The following is a 24498-nucleotide window of genomic DNA, read 5'->3' on the forward strand; positions in this document are numbered from 1 at the left end:
ATAATTGAAGTACATTAATTAATTTATCAAGTTTATGATGTTATCAAGTTATAGTGATGTTGTAAATGATTAAATATCTATAGCGTGCTCGGTTTTTGAAAATCTCGAGCTGAGTCGAGTAGCTTGTGAGTCATACCAAAAATGGATAAAATTTCCTTAAAATCATACCAAGTTACTCACTCCATCATATTATAATATAGTCATTTGGATTAGTTGCATTACTTGCATATGTTAAGGTTAAATGTATCTAATTTTTGTCTTTAAGCTATACTAATAATAATTTTTTAAAATTTATGAAGTAATCCTTACTATATTTTGTAGTAACTTTGACTATGTTATCCCATGCCTAATTGAGAGATCACCCCACATTCTTAGAGTAGTGCATTTCGACTTCAACAAAAACAAGAATTTTCAAGGGTTCTTATATACCGCCGTTACGATTGTGAGAGGACGTTAGAAAATATAAAAAAATACTGTATATTATTGAATTTTATATTGTTTAAGTCAGTTTTTACAGGTTATAAATATTAACCAAGAATATCAATATAACTTACGTATGTATCTCATAATTATTTTACACTACAACACATCTCTTACAATAGAAATGAAGAAAATTTCCTAAAAACTCGATCTAAAACCATTAGAAGTTCAAAAAAATACTTAAATTTGATCGATACCACTATAATATACTGTAGCTTTAAAAAACATTGCTATACTAGTATCTGTCATAGTAGCATTAAACAGAGGAAATACTATGTTATAATGTTGGTTGCAATCCAAGAAATTGACTTATGTTGTTGATCCTAAATTCCAATTGCCTTCTTAACCATGAATTTTTGTAAGCCAGTTGTAAAAATTGCTATTGGCACAAAGAAAATCGGACCACGTAATTAATGCCATACATAAGCTTGTTAACATAAAAAAAATCATAGGCATATTCTTTTCATGAGGACATAATCTCGAATTTTCTAGTACCATTGCATTTTCAATATTGAACCCACTATATTAAATTTCTATTTATTGAAATATACTTTACTAGGTAGGAAAATAAACTTGCCTTTATTCTGTACAAATTTTAGGTGATTTGCCGAAAAAGTTGGTATGATGTTTCATTATTTTGTGAGGCGTGAGTTATGACGTCCCTAAAGTGGGTAGGACCGTAGGATTTAACTTCATCTTTCTAGTGTAAAAAGGAACAAGGGGAAAAGTCTAAAAGCTCAAAAAGTTATCCTTGTTATTTCATAATAATCGTATTGGTATTATGGTAGAATCCCATTTAGGTTCTAATTGTTAGTTTATATGAAACTTTAATAAATTTTTTGTGAAAATAAAATCCAATTTCTCAAAAAATGTATTTATGTGAGATTTTGTTTGCTCATCTCGATTTGTAAATATACAACGTCAATTTTTATAATTTTTAGTAATGCATATTTTTTTTTTTTTTTGAAACATTAATAATGCATATTTGATTATATAAATGCTTAGATGTTATGCAAACTATGAAAAGATCAAAACATAATCATCATTTGAAAATAGTGTATTACAAGTATAAACAAAGTTGTCTTTATTTGTTAATTTAAACTTATTTCAGAAAAAAAGTTCATTTAAAGTAAGTTACAAAAATTCAAAGAAAATAAATTCAAACAAAATAAAATAAAATTAGTTTAGTTAAAAAATAAAAAAAAAGGTAAGATATAATAAATTTATCTATTCAAAATTTTTTTTTTTATATATATATATATAATAAATTTACTTATTTAAACAACAATAGATGAACCAAACAAGCCTACAAACTTTGGCGAAAATGGACATAATTTAATAAATAAAAGCTATCTTTCCTTTAAAAAAAAAAAAAAACCCAAACAGAGCCTTATTAGTTATTTAGAAAATTATATACTACGGTATTAGGGTATAGGGATGCTTACAACGTAGTCAATGAGATGGGAAACTTCCTTGGCCAAAATCAAGGCTGCAGAATTTGGTCTTCATTGCATTGGCAAGTCACTAAGCAACAAGATTTATCATTAGTAAGATTTGCTGTAGTTTATTAACATTCTTAGAAGCAACAATTTCCGTCTGTCCTATCTTGGTTTTTTGGAGAAAGAAAATTATTGATTCTTTCTTTACTTCAATTTGTAAGTTAAGTGCATATCTGATATTTAATAGATTGATTTAAGTGTAAATGAAATAGCTTATTGGGGCCACGTACCTCAGTCATCGGTTCCGTTCCTATAATTTTGGGAACTGGAAGTAGTTGCAACTGATCTAATTTTATTACTCGAATTTGAACCATCGATTTCAATACGGCCAATTCCTATTTGATTTTGGTTTCAATTCTGGATATTTCGAATTTTTGCTTACCCTTAATCAACCACACCTTTTGACACACAATTTTACAAAGCTTCATACACAAAGTCGAAGATCAAATTAAAGATGAATAATATTTCGTTTAATTGGAAATGTGAAAGACAATAGGAAGCTAAGAGTGAAATCAAAATCAATTATGTGTCATCAAATAACGCGGCATGAATCCATTGGTTGAATTAACTTTTAGACACAAATATTGTGACATTGATCAGTTGATTGTAATCTCAGGTCATAAACCATGTGAGGAGAATAGAAATACTATTGGCAAAAACAGTGTGGTATGAATCTATTGATTGTATTAACATGCACAGTAATCAAGTGACATAAATCAGCTAATTGAAACCTTGACGTTATACCACAAGTGAAAGAAATGAGAAAGATTGCAATGTGGCATAAATTTAGTGGTTATATAAACGTGGCAGTCTGAAAAACTAGATTCAGAAAGATCACAACAGTTTCGAGAAAAATCACAATAGTTTCCAAATGTCATACCACAAGTGGGAAAAATGAGAAATATTGCTACATTGCATAATTTAAGTGGTTAAAAAAACGTAGTAGCCTGAAATTATTGGATTAAAAAAAATCATAACAGTTTCAAAATCAAAATATAGTATATATAATGGCCATTACTCAGTGTTAAATTGCCCATATTTGTTTCTTCTTCATACATACATACAAAGTAACTCTTAAAGTTGCGTATATCAAAATCGATTAAGGTAATTTTCTTTAAATTTTCTTTTATACACCAACTAGCAGACTATTTTCAAGAATAACCCATCTTTTATTTTATCAAAGCAAACTTTTTTTACGCAATAGTATTATACTATTATGAAGGGTAGATTCAACCATTGAAAATTTGATATGAAGTGTTTCGGGTGAAAACAATGGGACCTTGTCGAAGGTCCGATGAAGTGGAGAAGACTAGATTCGATCCAAGTAATGTTGGGTCGAAGGTTTCGTGCACAGTAAACACACGTAAACTAGCCTCGGGGGTGTTGCCGAGGAAGGCCCCTCCGATGCTAAAGTCAGTACAGTGTGTAGAAAGAGAACACTATGCAAGAGAATTAATTGCTTGAGGCTTTGCTTGAATGAATGTACAAATGTAATATTAATGGCTTTTATACCTCTGCATACATGGAGAAGTTGGGCCTTAGCCCAATTGGCTTGCCTTGAGGACTGATCTTTGACTTTAGCACAATTGGAGAGATGAACCTTGATCTTGGGCTTTTAATTGGATCATTTAATGCCTAGGCCCAATTGGACTAAATTGGACCCAAACATGAAGGACTTTGTACTTAATGGTAGAAACAAAACTATTCCAAATCTAACAAATAAAAATAAAAAGTTTATGGGTTGATTATTACTTGTATTAGATAACATCACACCAATGATGTGACCATAATTAAAAAAGATCAATTAGCAAATAAGACTAGGCTATACATTTTTGCCACTATTTTCACATGATAACTCTAGATACACTCGTACACATTTTACTATCATCTTTTCGGGAATAAAGACAAATTAATTAAAGGCATACATAATTACATAGTCAATTGAAAACTCATGCGAAAGCACAATCGGTTGGTACATAAGTAGTTAAAAGTAGTTGAAGTACTGGTGAGTAACACACATTAACTGCAACATTAGAATCAATTAGTTAAGGTTTAGGGAAAGACTCAACCATACTAGCAGCATATGAACAAACTATTGCCTTTATCTTATTGTTATTCATCTCAACTAGCTCGTCTCATCTTATATCGGACTATGCATCTTGTTTCTTTACACACAACACTAACTTTAAATCATACGAAGTATACTATGTACGAAGTAGACTCTATCAATGTTCATCGATTCAAGAAGCATCGATCTCCTTCAACTTTGAACAGAAGCCTGTAGTTATCTCAAAAATTAGAGATAGATTTAGCAGTAATTAAATACCTTTGGTTCGATGATGAAATGTAAGATAAATCACAAAATGCATTATGTATAATTGATATAAAAGAATTACATGTTGCTGTTATTTATCTCAGACTTTATTGTCATTCTGTGCCTACCTATCACATTTCTTAAAAATAACTTACATGTATATACAAGTTCAAAACTGCGATATTGCTCCCATGGTAAAATTCAAAGAATTAAGGAAAAAAATGTACAACAAAATTTTGTATCCTTCTCGTAGGTTCAATAGTCAGCTCTCCGGCTGTCGGAAAGGTCAGCAACAAAATTATCACCTTTATTGATATCTTTTTCCAACTTCTCCAAATAAAAACTATATTTAGAATCATAGGCACAGGCCATGCGCAAATATTTTGCAGATTCCTCTTTATGACCTTCATTGAGTAAGAAACTGAAATCGGAAAAGATAAACATTAGAAACTGGAATAAAAAAACAGATAATACGGAGTATAAACAAGTATATGCAACTGTTCTTTGTACTTTTCTTCTACATTCGTGAGACTACTGTAATCAAAATTCTACTCCGTACCTGGCAAAACACATTATTCCCTCATAATAACGCTCCTTTACAACAACAGCCTCTTCTGGCACTTCAATGTCCTTCATTCTTTCAAAGTGGGCAAAAGACTCAGCTACTTTCCCCTGATCAGAATAGCATAATAACAGCAGGTTAGCATACCACCAAAAGATTAGTACATACACTTGAAAAAAATGTCAGGAAACATAGGTTAGCATCTTGCTACAAGGACATTTATAAACAGATTCAGTGCCACTGGAAAATTGCAAATTTAACCCAAATCTAGTTAGAAAGGTCTCTCTGAGATAGTGAGATGCCAATTTCATTCACTACCTAATGTCATCAAACAGCTCTTTGCTCTTCGATAGGTTGATTAAATTAAAATCAGATATATGAACTTTCCACATGGCTTGTGTGATTGTGCCTCATTTCATTGTCACTAGTAAACTGAACATCAAGTTATTGACTTATGCATAATATGCAGAATTCATTCTTGTATGTGATGCAGCTATTAAGCACCATTAAACTGATACACAATATGGAGGTGTACCTGCCGATAATAAGCAGCGGCGGCTGACATAGATGCTTGAATGAGAAAATCGATCGACTCAGCATCAGTTGGTTTCGCAAGAGAGATCTATGACAAGAAGAAAAGTAAGGAAAAGAAAATGTCTTTGCCCTACAACATTAACCACAGCAATGGGTAGCTGTTATGTTTCCAGGATTGCAACTTAAAAAAGAACATTAAAATTTACACAAGCCATCCTCTTCAAGAATTGGATTAATAAACATAAATTGGATCACACCCATGTTGTAAACATTCATCCAAAGACATGCAAAATCAGACCTTTGAAATAGCAGATTCTAAATACTCAGCAGCATTTTCATAGTCTTTCAGCTGTAGCATAGTCTGTCCCATTACAGTCAAAGCTGAATAACACTCAGGATCCTTGTCAAGTGCCAGTCTATCGTAAGAGGTAGTTCAGTTAAGCAATCAGAGAGATGCAATGGCCAATCAAAGATAATTACTGATAATAATAATATTACCTCAGCAACGGAAGTGCTCTATTGACTCTTCCCGCACACAAGTAGGAAACTGAAAGCTGTTGAAATTGCAATATTAAAATAAAAAGAAATTATTTCACACGATTTTCTACAAGTTCAAGGTACAGTTAATCATTATCTTCAAGAAGTGACTAATCTGATTATCATGTAACTTTTTCAACACAATTTTTCTTTAAAAAATCGGGTGTACAATAATTATTATACATCCGTTGTAAAGTTGCCCTAAAATGATCAAATTTACCCCAATATGTATAAAAGTTACCTCAATATGTATAAAAGTGGCTCAGTACAAATAAAAGTTATCTACACTTAATTGGTAAAGTAATACTTTTTTAATGACTGAAAATCAAATCTTAGTGAATGAAACTTTGAAAGTAATTATATAATTATATTACCCTTATAAACCTTATCTCGTTGCCTATTTACTTTAAAATTGTATCAGGTTTAACGTTACCCAAAAAGCGCAAAAAGTTTTTGCCTTTTCATATATATAGGGACCCTCTAAAGGGTTTATGATGAAATGCACTCACATTAACCAGTTGTTCAGAGGATAAGTTGAAAGCAGAGACATGTCCATGTTCTTTTAAAGCATCCAGAAGTGCAGATCCGCTTACATTCTTTTCATGATCAACATCCACATTTTCACCCTTGCTGGGTAAGGGTGCACCCAACCTTTGGCGAATAGTAGGGTTTTGCAGACAAAGGTTCTGTATCATTTAGTGCACAATAAATGAGCTATGTATCAGAGAATTGTTTGTAACCTACACAATAACATAAGTTCGCAAGGCAGTTCATACAGAAGGGGGGCACCTCATTTCATGGAAAAAGTGAAGCTAAGTGATCAGTCTCTGCCTCTTGCCGCTGATACCAACCACAACAACAACAAAAAAAAAAAAAAAAAAAAAAAAAAAGGCCAGAGAATACAGAAGCTATAAATAAATCATGGTACTATAGGTCTATAAGCTTCGTTCTCATTGTACGGGTACTTGGAGATGGATGTGTGCTGGGGAAGAGGAGGTTGGTGGTGATGGTGTTTAATTTGTCCAGTTCAGACTATAATTACAATAAGGCTGGCTTATCAAGAGGGGAGGCTCAAGAATTTAGGAAAAAAACCATATTTAAATAGCTGTAAATAGGAAACTTAGGACAAGACAGAAACCAATTGCAGACAAATGATCTTACACTCTGAAGCATATGGTTTTAAACAGAAGATAACAAATAACTCCAAGACCAGAAATATCAAGAACCCAGTAAGCAGTTCCTATTATGACACCTGGGGATGGAATTAATTCAAGAAGGCACATGCTCCACAATGGACACAATGAAATAGCCTTCTGGCATTCTCTTAATAGCACTCAAGCCAACCTTATGCATTTAAGGAACTGATGGAAGGCAAGACAATTAGGATCAATTCTTGTATGACATAATTTAAAAGCAAATCAGCTAATATATACAATATAGCCCATATCCCAACTTGGTGTTACACAGCCTACAAGCTCAAGAGTGAGGCCAGCAAGAAGGATTACAAGATAACATGAGATATAAGCGCGACTTAAGAATCCAAAATCTGCCAAAAGTGTAACATTAAAGATCTTAATATCCCTATTGGGTTCTTTCCTTTACTTTCTAGAATTATTTTTTTCCCCTCTATTTAAGGTAGAGACTAGGAAGTAGGTGCACAGGCGATTAAATAAAATACACAAACCAAAGCTACAAGTTCTCACATTTTTCTTCTCTATAAGAAAACAAAGGCCATACTGACCTGAATAAGGCTTAGAGAACTGTTGGTCACCCAATAGACAAGACTTCCCTGACAAAACAATTGACATAGTATGAACAGAAATATTAAAAAAGATGTAAACATTACAGAAGTTTGATATCCTATGATGAGAAAATAGAGATAGAATACTAAGGCATCACCGTTAACAACTAAAAAGCATCACATATTCCGTTCTCAACAACAGATATTAATAGTATAATACTCCATCACAATTCTCATGCAATAAAATCACTTCTGCTCAGAATACAAAAAAGTTATTCAAAATGGGCAGAAGGTTCCAAAATTCCATTCAGCCAATCGAAAATAATTTTAGCCAGCTCAAATGGCACACTTCTCATTTTTTTTAAAACTGACAATATAAACAAATTATTAACTTTTTCTAGTTATGTTTCTTGGCCTTTTGTCATATACTCATACGAAGCACTCAATATAAAGACCATATTTTATAAAATGGGATCAGGGAGGAAAGAGAGAGTCAAAACAGAGATCAGCACAATATTGCATAAGAAAACTAACCTGGGGCATATGAAATCCAACAAATAGCATCGGTAATGTTAGAACTTCCAAATACCTCTTGTACAACTGCAGCCAGAGAAAGAAAAGGGGAAAAAAACGAAGGGATGTAAAATACTTATGAGACCCATAAATGTATATATGTAAAGCTAACAAGTTCCATATCCAGGCAGGTTTTTGCATATATAAAAACAATATATACAGTATAAAAGAAACCCCAACCTCTCCAAGAAAGCATTCTACAATATTATACAGTTCTATAGAAGACAGTAAAACACATCAAAATCGATAAAAATATGTTCACTCACTTTGGCTAACGACTGAAGCAATCCTTTTTCTTCTGAAGCAAAAGAAGACCTAAAATTTATCTGACAAATAAAAAAAGGGCTCAGAAGTCATAATGCATCACTGATTTCAGTCCATAAAATTGATTTAACTAATTTCAGTAGCTAGAGTGGAAAAAATAATATAAAAATAAAATAGAGACAGGATATATCCAATAACCAAAATGTAAATAGATAGGTGGTAATAGGCTAATAGCTGAAACCACCTTACATATTTCAGATTCCTGAGTGACAGTATTGTAGATTTTAGGCAATGTAGTCAGAAAGTTCACAATATAATCAATATCCCATAATTTCAGAGAGATGATCACTGCTGCAGATTTTGAAAGATGAATGCAACAACAATGTTCTTAATTTTACTTCAAAAGATGCACCTTCAGCTCTACAATGTATATGTCTGAAGCCATACATAAGCAGGAAAGAAATTACGGAGTACATAAGACACAATTACAACCTTTTTCTGAATTTAGCTCAAACAGAGATATAGTTGGTCCACACTCACAGCACTCATCTAATCAATAGGTAACAGCAATGACTATCACTGACCAGCAGATGCATAGTGCTATTAGGACCAGATATCTTCCCAACAGTTTTATTAAACCTAACACCTTCAAATTTAAATGGACATGAATCTAAGATAGGAGTTTTAGAAATTAATACAGACCTTTGAATAAATTGACTACGCACGTCCAAAACTTGACATAGAATCCAAAACAAACTGAAACCATCACAGTACAATCAGCATACCAAGAATTCAAAAACTTGTGCCTATCTAAACAAATATTTAAGTTTCATTTCTCAGACTTTCTTTTCCATGGATCCCATCCCACAGAAGAAAGCAAGAAAACATAAGATTTCTGGAATGTCAGCCAATAATTAGATACATACGACAATATACATCAAAAAATTTAATTCTATACTTTCAGAAAAGAAGTCTTCCCGTGGTAACAATATACATCAAATAAACCAGAGCACAAAAGCAAGCATCTCAAAAAGTCTAATACCCAAATTTCCCAAAACAGCAGTGAGATAGAGCAAACAAGCCTGAAGTTATCAAACAAGGAACAGAGAGTATTGTTGGGAGGGGGGTAAATAACCATCTTCTGCTTAGTCAAATGCAAGAGACCAATAAGGCACTGAGTAGCCACTGACCACCTTTAGAGCCCGGGCTCAAATTGCAAGGGGCAGGGCAGCAAATTGCACCGAATTAAGATTCATATATTAGATCCTTCCCGGATAAAATTCGCTCAGCTCAGCACATGACAAGAAAAACAATTGAGGCTACTGTATTATGTCACCCATAATCCACCTAGAGATGGCTGGACCAAACATTAAACACCCTAAAGTTTTACTCCAGAATTACCAATCAGGACGCAAATACAAAAATAATAATTGCGCTTGGATAAATTACAAAAAGCCAATTCTCTAATAAGTTGGTAATGGGGACACAACCATACAGATTTTCAGATGTAAATTCTAATAAGGATGTTAAAAACATTGATATGATCATTAAAAGTCACAGTTACCTTTTTCAACTAGTGAAAAACTGAGAATGAAGGGAGGGAAATATCCGTTACCTGGATATTACAAAAATGCAAACCAGCTATAAGTAGAGGTAAGATGGGCCCAAAAGGACCATTTGGTACTTCAGTCAAATTCTGAAACCATAAGATTCCTTCCTGCAGAAAATTACATTTTAACCTTATTGAGCAGCAAATTAAAAAAAAAAAAATATCACAACTTATAGGATAAATACTAAATGTAAACTGCAGTAAGAACAAAAAGAAGCTTGATGGAGTGGAAGTGTGGAACCATCTATACAAGAGTTAAACTTTGAGCTATATGCCACCTCTACACTTGGGCATTTAATACCACATCCCCCCTCAAGCATGAAAAACCGATGAGACTTTGGAACACAAGCAAATGAGTATTAAGAGGGCAAAGCATCACGTAAACATGTGTCACAAAACTCAAAGTTGCCAGTGACTTACAGTATCAAATCCTGGATACTGATCCAGTGACATTCTCCGGATACTAGCCATCCATAAGATGAAGCATGGGAGCTGCAAACCAACGCAAAGCAGGCAAAAATGTCAAAAACATTCACTTTCCTAAAAAAAAACTATAGCACAACCACTTTCAGCTGACCTGGACTGTAAACGATGCCAGAAACCACAAATACGTAGGACACCCTAGCGCTTGTCTTTCCCTCCGAAAATGAGAGAACTGATCCACATAACTTCTTCCCGAGAAAGGTAGCGGGATTGGACGAGGCACTTCAAAAATTCACATGGCAACAATGAAAAAACCAGTATGAAGTGTTTGGCATGGTGATCAAAGAAAAAGATTTAAAGTACAGACAAAAAGGCACCAAATTTTCTCAAAGTAAAGCTACTCCAAAAGACATATTTTGTCCGATCAGAAGGTATGTAATGATTGTGTGATTTGTGCCTAAACCAAGCTAGTTATGAATTTCCACATAAATGATTAAGAGAAAATTCCCAAAAGGGCACTATGGTCAACACTAATATTCTCAATTGTGGAAAAATCATTCAGCAGTCAGCTCTAATATAAAAGGCTCAGTATTCTAAGCGAGCTTGTTCAACAATTATTAAGTACTAAATATACAACTAGCAAATAAAATCCCCAATTTTTATAGTTCACCTAAAAAGCCTCAGTTGACATGTAATTGTTCTTAAATAGCAAGCCAATCTACAAGCTATTAGTTAGGCCAATGCCAATGGTGAAAACAAAGCCACATGAACCAAACAGAAGGCACACATTGGTCAAGTACCCCACCTATCCAAAGTTAAATGGACTCAGTAACTATTCCAGGGAGTTTGAAGTTGATAGTCCACCTTGTCTATCAAAACAATATACATAAGAATAAAGAGTTCCCACTGCCTCACGTGATCCTCGTCTCAATATATCCTTGGAACTTATTTTACTAAAGAAGCCATTTAAAATGTAAACTCTACAATTGTTCCAAGTTAAAAAGAGTGATCAGAAAACTAAAATAATCTGTTTTAACCTATAATCAAGTTGCCTTTGACAACAGAGAGAGCTAAACTGCAGAAGTGCAGATATACAACAAGTTGATGACAGGTAATAATAACATACATTTCGGGAGCATCTCGCCAATCTGCTTCATCTTGTGAAGCTGCAACACTATCCATGGAAATAATGTAATCCTCATAGCCACAGTTGATGATGCAATTACTATCCACCTACCCAAAAAAACCCAATATGATAGATAGTCGAAATTCAGTAGCATATATATGAAACATAAACCCAAATTTTCATTAGGCATCAATACGAGCTTCAACAAACACAATTACCATTATTATGATTCGTCTGAAAATTAACATAAACTCCGTTGGAATTTCAAGTTTTCAACGCATTAGAGAACATCACCTTATAATCATCCCAACAAGAAAATTTCATCCACTAACAAAAACTGAAATATACAAGTGATAACACTACCAAGGAAGATCAATTTATATGAATCATATGCATAATTTTATCACAGAAATAAGCCAATCCTATAAAGTTCCATCAAATTGAAATCAATAAGCATAATAACAATCATAATCCTACAAATTGAATAACATTAACCAATGTTGATCAACAAAATTAATATCAGAACATTAAAACAAAAAAATCTTATAAACTTAATCGAATTACCAAGGAAGACCAGTAAGGTCATGGAAACCATCAAGCACAGAGACAAAATAACGAATCGGAAGAGCAGAATCATCTAGAAGGCGATTAACAACATCAGAAATATGAGAACCGTCGATAAACCCTAATCTACGAAGCTCCGATTCAGTGACCGAGTTGAGCTGGTGAGTGAAGTCCAAGTCAGAAGGTCGAGAGGAGAAGTAGCGGAACGACGTCGTGGATGGGGAAAATAAGGAAGAAATGTGATCGAAGGTGGTCGGTAATGGCGGTGAAGGGTTTGGGGAAGAGGAGAGAGAAAGTAGGAATGGGCGGAGGAGAGAGAAATGAGTGCGGCGGAGGTGGCCGGAGATGAGCCTCGAGGTCGCCATTAATGGTGGTGGAAATTAGTCAAATTTTGACTGTGGAGAATAAAGGGGTTGTGTCATCTTACCATTTCTGGTAAAACTAGGTTGATGTAGATTTTTTTTTTTTTTTTTAGCGTGGTTTAGTTATGCCCGCTAAGCTTTGATCACCCGAGTATACCTAAAGTTAAGTGAATTACAATACATTATGGCCTTGTTTAGTTCAACTTATTTTAGAAAAAATAAGTTCAGATCAGATCAGATCAAAAAAAATAAGTTCAGATCAGAACATTGTTTTAGTGCGGTTTTTTATCGCTAAATATTCTTAATTTCGTAATGAAAAAAATTGTGAAAATTACATATTAATAAACTACACATTAACGAATCTAACAAGATCCCACTTGATATATTTTTTCCTTATAGATTATCGTACACTTAAGGTCAAAGTTTGGTCAAATCAGACAATCAGATCAGATCAGACCAGACCAGATCAGATCAGATTAGCTCAGACCAGACCAGATCAGATCAGTAAAAATAAGGTGAACCAAACAAGGCCTAGTGTGAATGTATTTTGTGCTCGCACGAGTATATTAGATTTTATTTATTACATAGACTTGTGACTTAAAGGTTATGAGATTAAATTTCATTAAGAGACCTTTAGAGTTTCATTAAGAGACCTTTAGAGTGATAATTCATTTATCGTTCCCTCGAACTTTTAATAACGGTACTAGATTGCTATTCACGTGTATATTATAACCAAAATTGTCCACTTATTTACTCATATGTCACTTGATTCACTTTACTTTCTCCTCCCTCCGGTTTTTTTTTAATTCCCTATTAGGGATTTTGGCATTATTCACTAACATACTTTGACCAATTTTTGTGAATTATACGTAAGAAAAAATATTGTCTTGTGGGTACTTATTAGAAACATCTCAATGAGTATATAATTAATATTAAATTGTTATAATTTATAGTTAATGATAATCAAAGATATTAATAGTTAAAGTTTTAAATCGGCATGTGTGTCATGTCACTATGAGACACTTTAAAAAATGGAGGGAGTAAACTAGCACGGTCTCTAAATTAACATATTGTAGCGTTTTAGTCCCTCCACTATTGAGTGAGGTAATTTGGTCCCTCAACCACCAAGGAGTACTATTTCCGGCCAAATAATTTAGGGACCTTGCCTAGTCATCAATAGTTTAGGGACCTGTTAAAATTATGTGGCAAAAAATTTATTATTATTTTATTATAATAGTTTAGGGACTTGTAAAACAAATTACAAAAAAAAAAAAAAAAAAAAAACTCTATTGAAACAAACAATATAATTTACATAATTGCAAGATCTAGCTAGGGCAAAGCAGTTAGAGATGAGAAACAAGAATAGATAAGGTAATCTGACTTTTTATCAGTAAATTGTTAAACCATTGCATAATTAGTTGACACCATCAATTGTAAATGCAAATATAATTACATAATTACGTTGTTTTGAACAGAAGACATCCTGTTTCTGAAACCAAAAAAAAAAAAGAAAAGAGTGATAATTCATACTATTTATATAATTATATTACACCTAATTGATATAATTATACCGTAGATACCTGGTATTTGAGTTTCTAATCCACTCGCAACAAATTTTTGGAGCATATGATTTTTTTTTGATGATCAACAACATTCTGAAGAACATACAGCAATAAACTATTTTTTTTTTTTACAGAATGAATTTTTGGATACTTTGTTGTACAGATAGGTTGATACATTAAATGCAAATCCCTAAAATATTAACTGATTTAGTTTGTCAGCATTTTTTTCATGTAATCATAAGCATTTTTTAAGGAAGTCCCTAAACTATTGTTGACTAAGCTGACAAAGTCCCTAAACTATTGCCAAGTATGCATTGCATGTCCCTAAACTATTGATGACTAGGCAATGCAAGGTCCCTAAACTATTTGGCCGAAAATAGTACTCCTTGGTGGTGGAGGGATCAAATTGCCTCACTCAATAGTTGAGGGACGAGTAAAGCATAATTATTATCTCTGAACTTTTGTATTTGTGTACTTTTAGTCCCACAACTTTCATTTGTGCACTTTTGGTCCCTCAACCACCACTCTTGGTGTTTAGAAAAAATAAATATAACTCGTTCCTTATTCTTATTCCCTGTAAATCTAATTCTATAAGATTCTTCAAAAAAAAAATATTCTAATTCAATAAGAAAACCCAAAAATTCTAAAATACCAAGAAATCATGAATTAAACCCATAAAAATCGCTTATTCTTCCATAATTTTTTAATTAGAAAAACAATAATATAAGGAAAAACACCTCTTCTTTCCGCCACTCACCCTCTTTCTCCATTACCACGTCTGTTGCCGCCTTCTCCGCCGTTGAAGCCTCTTCTTCCATTACAACAACCGCCATTACAACCAATGTAAGGTTTTTGGTTTTGGGGTTTTAGGGTTCTTCAATTATTTATTTCACCCAGAAAAATTCTTCAAAAAAACAATGTACAATGGTAAGAAAATCAAGGAAGAACATCTTCCTAATTATCCTCGGCCTTGCCATTATCACCTTCTTCGCCATTCTCTACGCAAACGATTGTGTGGTAATGGTGGCGAATTCGACGGCGATTTCAGAGGCGGAAAATAAGGTTTGTTCGTTGTTTTGTTGGTGGTTAAGCTTGGCCTAGGTTTTTTTTAGGGTGGGAACCATTGTCGGAGGAGAGGGGTGAGTTGGAAGCCAAGGGAGAAAGGAAAAGAGAGAAAATTGAAGGGGGGGGGGGGTTAGGGAAGAGGTGGAGAGAGAGAGAGGAAGATAGGGGAACTAGGGAACATGTACTATGTAATATTATTTTTCTTTGAAGAAAAAATTAAAATATTGCTTTTTAATTACTACAGGTTTTTTTTTTTTTTTTTTTTTTTCTAGAAAATTTACTTTAGTCTTTTTAATTAATGCTGATGAAAAAGTAATATTGTTAAAGGATATTTTGGATTTTAACACCTTACAAAAGGCTGAAAATGTTTTTTAACACCCCCCAAAAAAAAACTTTTATTTTAACACCTCCCAAAAATATAAAAGTTGGAAGTTAACACCAAAATCCATCTTCCGTTAACAGAACTGTTAGTGGGGCCCACCCCAACGGATATATTTTTAAAAGATCTGTATATAAGAACCATTCTTCCACGATTCTTGCACGATATATAAGAACCATTCTTGCACGATTCTCCCCCAATGAACGAAATCGTTGTTCTTATTGAATAGCAGCAGCGCATTGCATTGTTGCACGATACTTGAAACAATTCTTTCACGATTCTTCCACGATTTTTGAGAAGAGGAACAGATTGAAGCTGCTGAAACAGGTGAGTGCGGTCAATTGTTCGGTTGTTTGGTAATTATGGTTTAAATTCTCTTCAATTATTATTTGCAATTGTTTCGTACTCAGATTAATGGTTGGATTATGTTATGTACGCATCTAAATGCCCAATTGCGAAATTAGGGTTCGTCAGAAATTGAATTTGGGGCTTTTCGTATTATGAAATTAAAAATGAATTTTGTTGCTGTCAATGTTAATTCGTCAGTGTACAAATCTGTAAATGTGACTGTCGATCTAAAATTGATGCAGATTATGTCGTTTGTTAGCTCTTCCCCTCCTGAGGCCAGAAAATGTAAGTGTGGTGTGCCAATGGCCAAGCTCACTAGCTGGACAAGGGAGAATCCAGGCAGGAAGTTCATATCATGTAAGTTTTATGACCCAATAACAGAAACAAGGGGTTGCAAAGCTTTCGAATGGGTTGATCAACCTGATGGAACAGATTGGCAAACAGGGGTTATCAACAACCTGTTGTTGGATAAGAAGCTGCTAAAGGGTGAAGTTAATGAATTGAAAAGGGAAGTTGATGAAATCAGTGGCCAAAGGAGGTGCATACTTAATGAAGTTGATAATTTGAAGATGAGATGCAAGGCCTTGAACGCTGACAGGAAGAGAATGAACAGGGAGTGCAATGAAGGGAAGGTGTCTTCAATCAGCTGTTTTGGTTGGGTGGGCATGGCCATTTGTATAGGTTTGTCAATGGGTGTAATTTTCCTAATGGCTAGGGGTGTGTAATAGTAAGCTGTATTAAGTAGTTATAATTTCTTGTAATGACTTGAAGTGTTATAAATATGTCTTTTAATCAACCTATTTATGCCTTGTCTAAGTTCCTATTTATGCCTTGTCTTTTAATCAACCTATTTAAACATGTGAAACATTAAAACATGGGAAATATGTGAAACACTAAGATAGTTCAAGTACAGGTTGACAAAAGAACCTTACTTCAACATGTTTCAATGGCAATCAAAGCCATGCAACCATTACAATTCAATATCTAATTGTTCAAATTTGTTAAGGGAAGCCACTAAAAAACTAGCAAGTTACATAACCAGTCATGTGAAACATTGCAGCCTGGCCCTTGTTACAACACCTGTGGCTGTTGTAGGCTGACTTGAGGAAGACCTTGTCTTTCTTTTTGGTTGGCTTGAGGCAGGCTGACTTGAGGAAGGCTGAGCTGAGGATGGCTGACTAGAGGATGGCTGAGCTGAGGAATGCTTAGCTGAGGAAGACTGTGGCTGTGGGCGCTTGCTGAATGGCAGACAACCTTCTTGCTCTTGAGGAAACTTTTTGTTTCCTATGCTGTTTGGTCCAGCCCCAATTGCACTCTATGACATGCATATAAAAATAAAAAGTCAATGGAAAAGACACATACATATATAAAACAAAGGGGGAGTTGGTGTAATGCTTGTGTTACCTTTTTAGCAGCCCTAATCTCTTTCTTCTTCCTCTCCTCCACCATCCAAGGAGTGTTCAGTGGGGGTCTGCCTGCTGACTTTATCAGCTCTGTAGCTGGTGCAGCAGGTACTTTGCAAGTCTTGGCATAATGCCTATATCCCCCACAGTTGCTGCATTGCTTCTTCCTCTTGGTACTTGCCTGACCACCTGAAGAAGAACATTCTCCTGGCTCAAGCTTCCTTTTTTTGCTCTTTGGTCTCCCAGGTTGCACCTTAACAGAAGGGGGTAGTGGTTCCCTCATTCTGACTCTCTCCCAGTGCTTTGGGCCAGGCATTGGTTGGACAGCTGGTTCATAAGCAGACCTGTATGTGTCCATGGTATAGTATGGGTCAACAACAGCCTCTATGTCACCCCTCATATCCAATATGCAGGCATAAGCATGAACACATGGAATGCCAGTGAGTTCCCAATGGTAACATGTGCAGGTCTCCTTGTCCAAATCAACCAACACCTGGTCATCCTTCAGCTGCACCTCAAATGTATTCCCTCTGGATGGCTGCACCACACAGGACCTAGCCACAAAGTCTATCCTCCCCAGAACATGCCTCACATATGGCACTAAGTTGTGTGTAATTGTTTTTGAATCCTCCCACTTTTCATTATTCCTGTTCATAATATACCTCCTCATCCATTCCATTTGGGTGAGGATAGGTTTATCTCTGGCAGGCCTAATGACTGCATTGAAAGTCTCACACATGTTGTTCAACAACATGTTGGACTTGCAGTTTGGTGTGAATGCATGTCTAGACCAATGGTGGGGAGGAATGTTGATTAAATACTCATATGCCTCTTCATCGAGGAATTTGATAGACTCCATGGCAATTTCATGCTCAAACTGACATATAAAAGCATACCAGAAATCACACCAAGCATATACAAGCTAACCAATATAAAAACACACCAACAGTCATATAAAAGCATAGGCTAGCTTCAACAATCAATAAACTTACAATGGTGGTGGCCCTAGCTGCTCTCCAAAACAGCTCCTTAAAGGTTGATCCAGTGAAGTTGAGCTTGAAGTTAGCCCAAATATGCCTCACACAAAACCTTTGCTCAGCTTTGGGAATAACATCAGCCATTGCTTTAATCAAACCCTACCAAATGCAGACAAAAGTATAATCATCAGTCAATCACATACATACACATGAAAACTTAGAAATTGAACCTAAATAGTTAAGAGGGAAACAGAAGCATTACCTTTTGCCTGTCAGACATGATGGTCAGCCCAGCTCCTTGATCATGTGTGAACATTGACATAAGGGATTCCAAGAACCAACCCCAAGTTTCCTGGTTTTCAATCTCCACTGTGGCCCAAGATAGAGGAAACAAGTTGTTATTCCCATCCTTAGCAACTGCCACCAGAATTTGCCCAGGAAAGGCACCCTTGAGGTGACAACCATCCAACCCTATTAAAGGCCTACAACCCTTTGCAAATCCATCTCTCAATGGCCTTAAACAGATGAACATCCTCATGAACAATGGTGGCTCTGGCCTGTCAATACCATCAACAACAACATTGCACCCTGAACCAGGGTTGTACTTCATCACAGCTTTCCCATAATCCCACACCCTAGCATACTGCTCCCTAGCTGAACCAAATATCAGTAGTTTTGCCCTACACCTAGCTAGCCATGCCTTATAGTAACTCACATCAACTCCTAAATCATTCAAAATCCTAGCCCTAATCTCCTTAATTCTCCAACCAGGGTTACTCCTAAACTCTTCTAAATACCTCTCTGCTATGTATTCAGCAGTAAGCATCTTGTTCTTCTTTACTCTGAAGCAGGAATGGTCTAAATTCAAGGTTTTGATTTGCCAAGTTTGCTGCTTAACAAGTTTTGATGCAAACACCTTGAACTGACACTTTACCCCCCCCACACATGTACAAGCAGGCATTCTACAAGTGTAGCTATTGAACTCACAGCCACATCTATATCTACACTGAACTGTAATCCTTTTACTGTCATTATGCAAGTAGTAGAACTCATACCTGTTTTGAATGGCATGAAGTCTTAAGGCCCTCCTCAAGACTGAAGCATTACTGAATTTCTGATTTAACTTCAACTTGATTGGGTTGTCAAAGTCCACATCAGCATTAAACCAAGGAGCATAGTCCTGTTCCTCATCAGATCCACACAAACTCCTTGAATCATCTGAATCAGCATCACTTTCTGGATTCACCTTCGGTTTTCCAACATCCAAATCATTTCTCAACTCTACTCTCTTATCTTTGCCAACCCTGTCATCTACTGCACTCTCCAAACCTTTCCTAAGGCTCTTGTTCACTTTGGCCAAGATCTCCTTTGACCCTTCAATATACCATTCCTCATCCCCTTCATCAAATTCTTCTTCACCAGGTTCCCAATCTTGTCCCTCATCACTCAAATCTGAACTTGAATAACCAGATCCTTCACATCCATCATCCTTTTCTTCATCAAACCTCAACACTTTAGCATTAGCTGAGGCTTTCCTAGGTGGACTCTCCTCCCTTTGTTCAGTTTCTGTCTTCTTAAACCTAGGGCTCCTCCTAATAGTCGATGTATTTGAACTTTCTACCTTCTTATCCTTTTTTTTTGTCTTTGCAGGATTGGGTTGGGCCTCTTGTATGGGCTGACTAGGAGCTTCTGTTGTTACAAAAACCTCAACATACCCCTCTTCATTTACTGTCTCCAAAAGGCCCTTAACCTCTTCACTGTTAACTAGTTCCCTTTTCCCAGTGTTAAAGGTTTTCCCCTTCTGCCTATACCAACAGCTGTAATGCATAGGCACATCCATATCACCATTAACAAAACCATGAATTGCAGCTGTTCTAATCAAATGCACATCCAACTTAGATACTTGAACCTTCCTCTTCCAGTAACACCAACCACCACACCAACACAGCAGCTGCCTGTTTTTGGTTACTCTTTTAGGGACAAAAGCACCTCCCACTCTAAGGCAGATGTCAACCAAACTATCCTTGTCACCCATTATCTACCCACCAGTGAAAAACATATAAAACATATTAAAAGCCATGTAACTATACATGCACAATACGAATAAACAAATCCATCACAGCCACACAAACAAACACATAAAAAAATTGAAAATAAACATATACAAGCCAATGTAGGTGCTCAGTAACATAAATTAATCAACAAACCACACTTGCTAGTTTAATTAACAATAAACCACCTTAATTAATCTCTACTTTCAATTACGAAATCCAATTAACCTAAGTCGCATAGTCAGTTACAGAAATTGATTTATCAAGGCTTTCCTACTGTGGTCCCAAAATTTACCCTAATTACCCAATTATTGCAAGGTTTACAGCAATGAAGCACCAGTAATTGACGAAATTGCTATCAAAGGAGAGCAATTTTACCTTATTTTCTGTGAATTTCAAGCGGCTTTCGCACTTTTGTAGTTGAAGAAGATGATGAAGAAACCCTCCTGAGCTTATCTTCTCCAACGTTGACACCACCCTACACTCCACTTCTCAGCCAAGATCTCCTTTGGTTCAAAAGCGAAATCAATGAAGGTTCAGAAAGAATTCAATGCAGAAGGTTGCTGCGAATTCAATGAAGAAAGAAGTTTCGTGTTTTGCTGGGTGAAAATTGAAGTTCAAGCCAATTTGTGGGACCCACGTTAAATTTCCGTGACGGAAATCGTTAACTGGTGTTAACTTCCAACTTTTATATTTTTGGGAGGTGTTAAAATAAAAGTTTTTTTTTGGGGGGTGTTAAAAAACATTTTCAGCCTTTTGTAAGGTGTTAAAATCCAAAATATCCATTGTTAAATAAAGGAAAATGATAAATTTTTTTTAATTGGTCACGTGTCATGTAGAGGTCCCTAAACTATTGCTCACAACATTTGCCATGTTAGATAAAAAGATTATTTTTTTTAAATAAATTTTGACAAAAAAAAAAAAAAAAAGAGTTATCGTCCCTAAACTAATGCAAACTAGGCTAAGTGCCTAAACTATTTGATCAGATACACCATTCAAGGTGGTTGAGAGACCAAAAGTGCACACACAGAAGTTGAGCTACTAAAAGTGCACAAATACAATAGTTTAGGGATTGTATTTGTGGTTTATTCGTTGAGGGACTATAATGCTACAAATACGTTAGTTTATGGACCTTATTTGACGTTACTTAGTAAAGTATGGTACTTTTTTTTATTTTTAGAACCAGTAAAGTATGGTACTTCGTACTGTACATTATTCGAAAATATCGTACTACAGTCTATAACTCGTAAGCCTCAACACAGCAGTTAAAATGAAGACAACACAATTCACTTTTATCTAGGGTTCTTACATTCATCTTTGCTCAAATTTCTCAGGTAAACTCTAATTCTTTAACAAACTTTAGGTTTTTGCAAATTTTCCATTTTCCCATTTCATATTATCTGTATACAACAAGATTATATTTTAATATCAAAGTATAACTGCTCTATATCATATTACATTTTATCATACTTTGCATTAGATCATGGAGAAGAGGATTCAAACAGAACAAAATTCAGACCGAATATCTAATTTACCAGAACCCATTAAAACGCATATACTTTCGTATATGTCAACTAGGGATGCAGCTAGTGTAACTTATCTCTTGAAGCGTGAACCAGAAAACAGTAGCCGTGTCGTGGCGAACCTAAAAGACGATTACGGGCTACCTCCCGGTGCAGTAGACAAGAAGCGGTCGCCCTCCAGGATAAGCACGGCGCCGGAGTTTATGTGCACTCACAAACCCGACTGGAATTCAGAATACTTGCCCAGAAACAGTGTTTAGTAATTTTTAAGAGAGAAGAGGGAGGAATGTTTTCTGTGTAATTTCGGTGAAGAGAAGCTGATCTTATATAGGCTGCAAGGGGGAGCAACGGTCAACATGGAAGGAGGAAGTAACGGCCAAATAATTAAGGCAGTAACTGCTGCTGGCTGTTACACTCCGTAATCAAAGAATGAACCTAGCCAAAAAACTGTCCAGATTGAATAATCAAGGGTGTAACGGTTTAGCTGTAATCACGGGATTAATCACAGAATCCCAACAGTAAAAAACGACTAGAATAATATTCTGTCAAATAAAATTCCTCCAAAAAGATAAAAAGACCCACGCCCGCGCATCGCATTTCCCAAGGCCCGAGCCCGACCTGGCTCAGCGCACGCGCGCATGTGTGTGTGTGGTACAACACCCACCTCCAAGTCACTCAACTAAGAAGTACTAACATAGTACAATAGAAAAATAAGGAGAAAACCTTTCCCTCCACCAATGTGGGATTTTTCCCTTTTCATTTGTGACTCTGACTATCTCTTGTTTTCTTTCCTTCACTCAACATTCTTACTTTTTATATCAAGAACTTCCAACAATCCCCCGCAGGTTCGAAGATATGAAAAAGAAAGAAAGGAAAAACTATTCTGGGCAAAAACAAAACAATTGCATAAGTGTCAATGTCTCGCGACTTGAATTAACACATAGTGGACATCAAGCTATGATCCCTCACTTACCAAGTGACCTTTGTCTTGAACTCAATAGGGAGTTAGGGACCCGTCACTTTGAGCCACACAATTGAACATGTATAATATTCTGAAATTCCGCGAATAAAGGTGACGTATTATACTGTCCATACGTCCAATCCTGGATGCTCATAGGTGCTCTAAAGTATAAACCCACGGAATACTCATAGGAAGCGGCCACACTTCCACACCTAAGTAGGTGAATCCCATCAAGTGTGAGCTACAACACACCACCAAAAATATGGATATGGGTTCATTAAGAGCCATATGCTCTACCTCTTTCTCATTTGTAGCTAAGCACAAAAAAACATCTAGAGTTGGACAAAAAATAAAAATTGTGCTTCCGAATTATTATATAATGTTCCCCTTTGAACTCATAGTGAGTAGGAGTTCACTATTTCACAATTCATACAACGGGCTTTAGCCCCATTTCTTCCGATGTTTCCAAAACTAGTTTTCTACATAGGCCTTTAGTCAACGGATCCGCAATGTTCTTTTCGGACTTAACATAGTTCAGTGATATCACCCCTTCAGACAACAAATTTCTAACAGCCTTATGCCTCAGACGAATGTGTCTTTTCTTCCCATTATAGGCATGGTTGTGTGCAACAGCAATCGCAGCTTGCGAATCACAATGTAGTGCAACTGAAGGAGCTGGCTTCCCCCACAGCGGAATATCAGCAAGCATGTTCCTCAACCATTCTGCCTCATGACCTGCCAATTCAAGAGCAATAAACTCAGATTCCATAGTAGACATAGCAGTACAAGATTACTTACAAGATTTCCAGGATACGGCTCCACCCCCATGGGTGAAGATATAGCCACTGGTGGAGTTAACTTCATCATTATCGGATACCCAGTTGGCATCACAAAAACCCTCCAAAACTCCTGGAAATTTGAAGTAATGCAAACCCCAATCCATAGTACCCTTAAGGTACCTAAGCAACCTCCTTAGAGCAACCCAATGATCACTACTTGGGTTATGAGTGTACCTGCTCAACCTACTAACAGAATAAGCAATGTCAGGTCTAGTGTAGTTCATAAGAAACATAACACTACCAATAATTCTAGCATATTCAGACTGATCATCTGGATCACCATTATTTTACTTTAGGTGGAAGCTCGGGTCATATGGAGTCTTAACTGGATCGACATTAAAAGAGTCAAACTTTTTAAGAAGTTTTTCAACGTAGTGTGACTGATTAAGACGGATGCCATTTGAAATCCTTTTGATTGTTACTCCCAAAATTACATCTGCCTCACCCATGTCTTTCATTTCAAAATTCGAACTCAAAATCTGTTTTGTTTCATTTACTCGATCCAGGTCAGTTCCAAAAATTAGCATATCATCCACATAAAGACAAATAATCACACAACCAAGACTATCATGCTTAGAATAAACACAAGAATCACCTTCATTAACATGAAAACCATTACCAGTCATAGTCTTATCGAATTTGCCATGCCATTGCTTTGGAGCTTGCTTAAGCCCATACAATGACTTGACTAACTTACAAACCTTATTTTCTTAGCCCGGAACAACGAACCCTTCAGGTTGGACCATGTAAGTCTCCTCATCCAAGTCACCATTCAAAAAAACAGTTTTGACATCCATTTGGT

General features: G+C 35.6%; 3 protein-coding genes across 3 annotated transcripts; 1 reads left to right on the forward strand and 2 right to left on the reverse strand.

Annotated features, from left to right (window-relative positions):
* Nucleotides 1–4326: 4326 nt before the first annotated feature.
* On the reverse strand, nt 4327–12812 carry LOC110736465 (ALBINO3-like protein 2, chloroplastic). Its single transcript, XM_021916684.1, has 14 exons — nt 12227–12812; nt 11663–11769; nt 10691–10818; nt 10534–10605; nt 10120–10221; nt 8507–8566; nt 8202–8267; nt 7668–7715; nt 6436–6612; nt 5888–5943; nt 5688–5805; nt 5391–5477; nt 4853–4965; nt 4327–4714 (listed from the first exon to the last, which is right to left on the reverse strand). The coding sequence occupies exons 1-14, from the start codon at nt 12589–12591 to the stop codon at nt 4549–4551; spliced, it is 1665 nt and encodes a 554-aa protein (XP_021772376.1). The 5' UTR covers nt 12592–12812; the 3' UTR covers nt 4327–4548.
* Nucleotides 12813–15170: 2358 nt separating this feature from the next.
* On the forward strand, nt 15171–16738 carry LOC110736466. The gene is made up of 2 exons (XM_021916685.1): nt 15171–15921; nt 16185–16738. The coding sequence occupies exon 2, from the start codon at nt 16188–16190 to the stop codon at nt 16665–16667; it is 480 nt and encodes a 159-aa protein (XP_021772377.1). The 5' UTR covers nt 15171–15921; nt 16185–16187; the 3' UTR covers nt 16668–16738.
* A 246-nt stretch (nt 16739–16984) lies between these two features.
* On the reverse strand, nt 16985–20357 carry LOC110737228. Its single transcript, XM_021917597.1, has 4 exons — nt 18585–20357; nt 18338–18481; nt 17347–18222; nt 16985–17257 (listed from the first exon to the last, which is right to left on the reverse strand). The coding sequence occupies exons 1-4, from the start codon at nt 20355–20357 to the stop codon at nt 16985–16987; spliced, it is 3066 nt and encodes a 1021-aa protein (XP_021773289.1).
* Between the last annotated feature and the right edge of the window lie 4141 nt (nt 20358–24498).

The sequence above is a fragment of the Chenopodium quinoa genome, unplaced genomic scaffold (assembly GCF_001683475.1).
Source record: "Chenopodium quinoa cultivar QQ74 unplaced genomic scaffold, ASM168347v1, whole genome shotgun sequence".
In the NCBI taxonomy this organism is placed as follows: domain Eukaryota; kingdom Viridiplantae; phylum Streptophyta; class Magnoliopsida; order Caryophyllales; family Amaranthaceae; genus Chenopodium; species Chenopodium quinoa.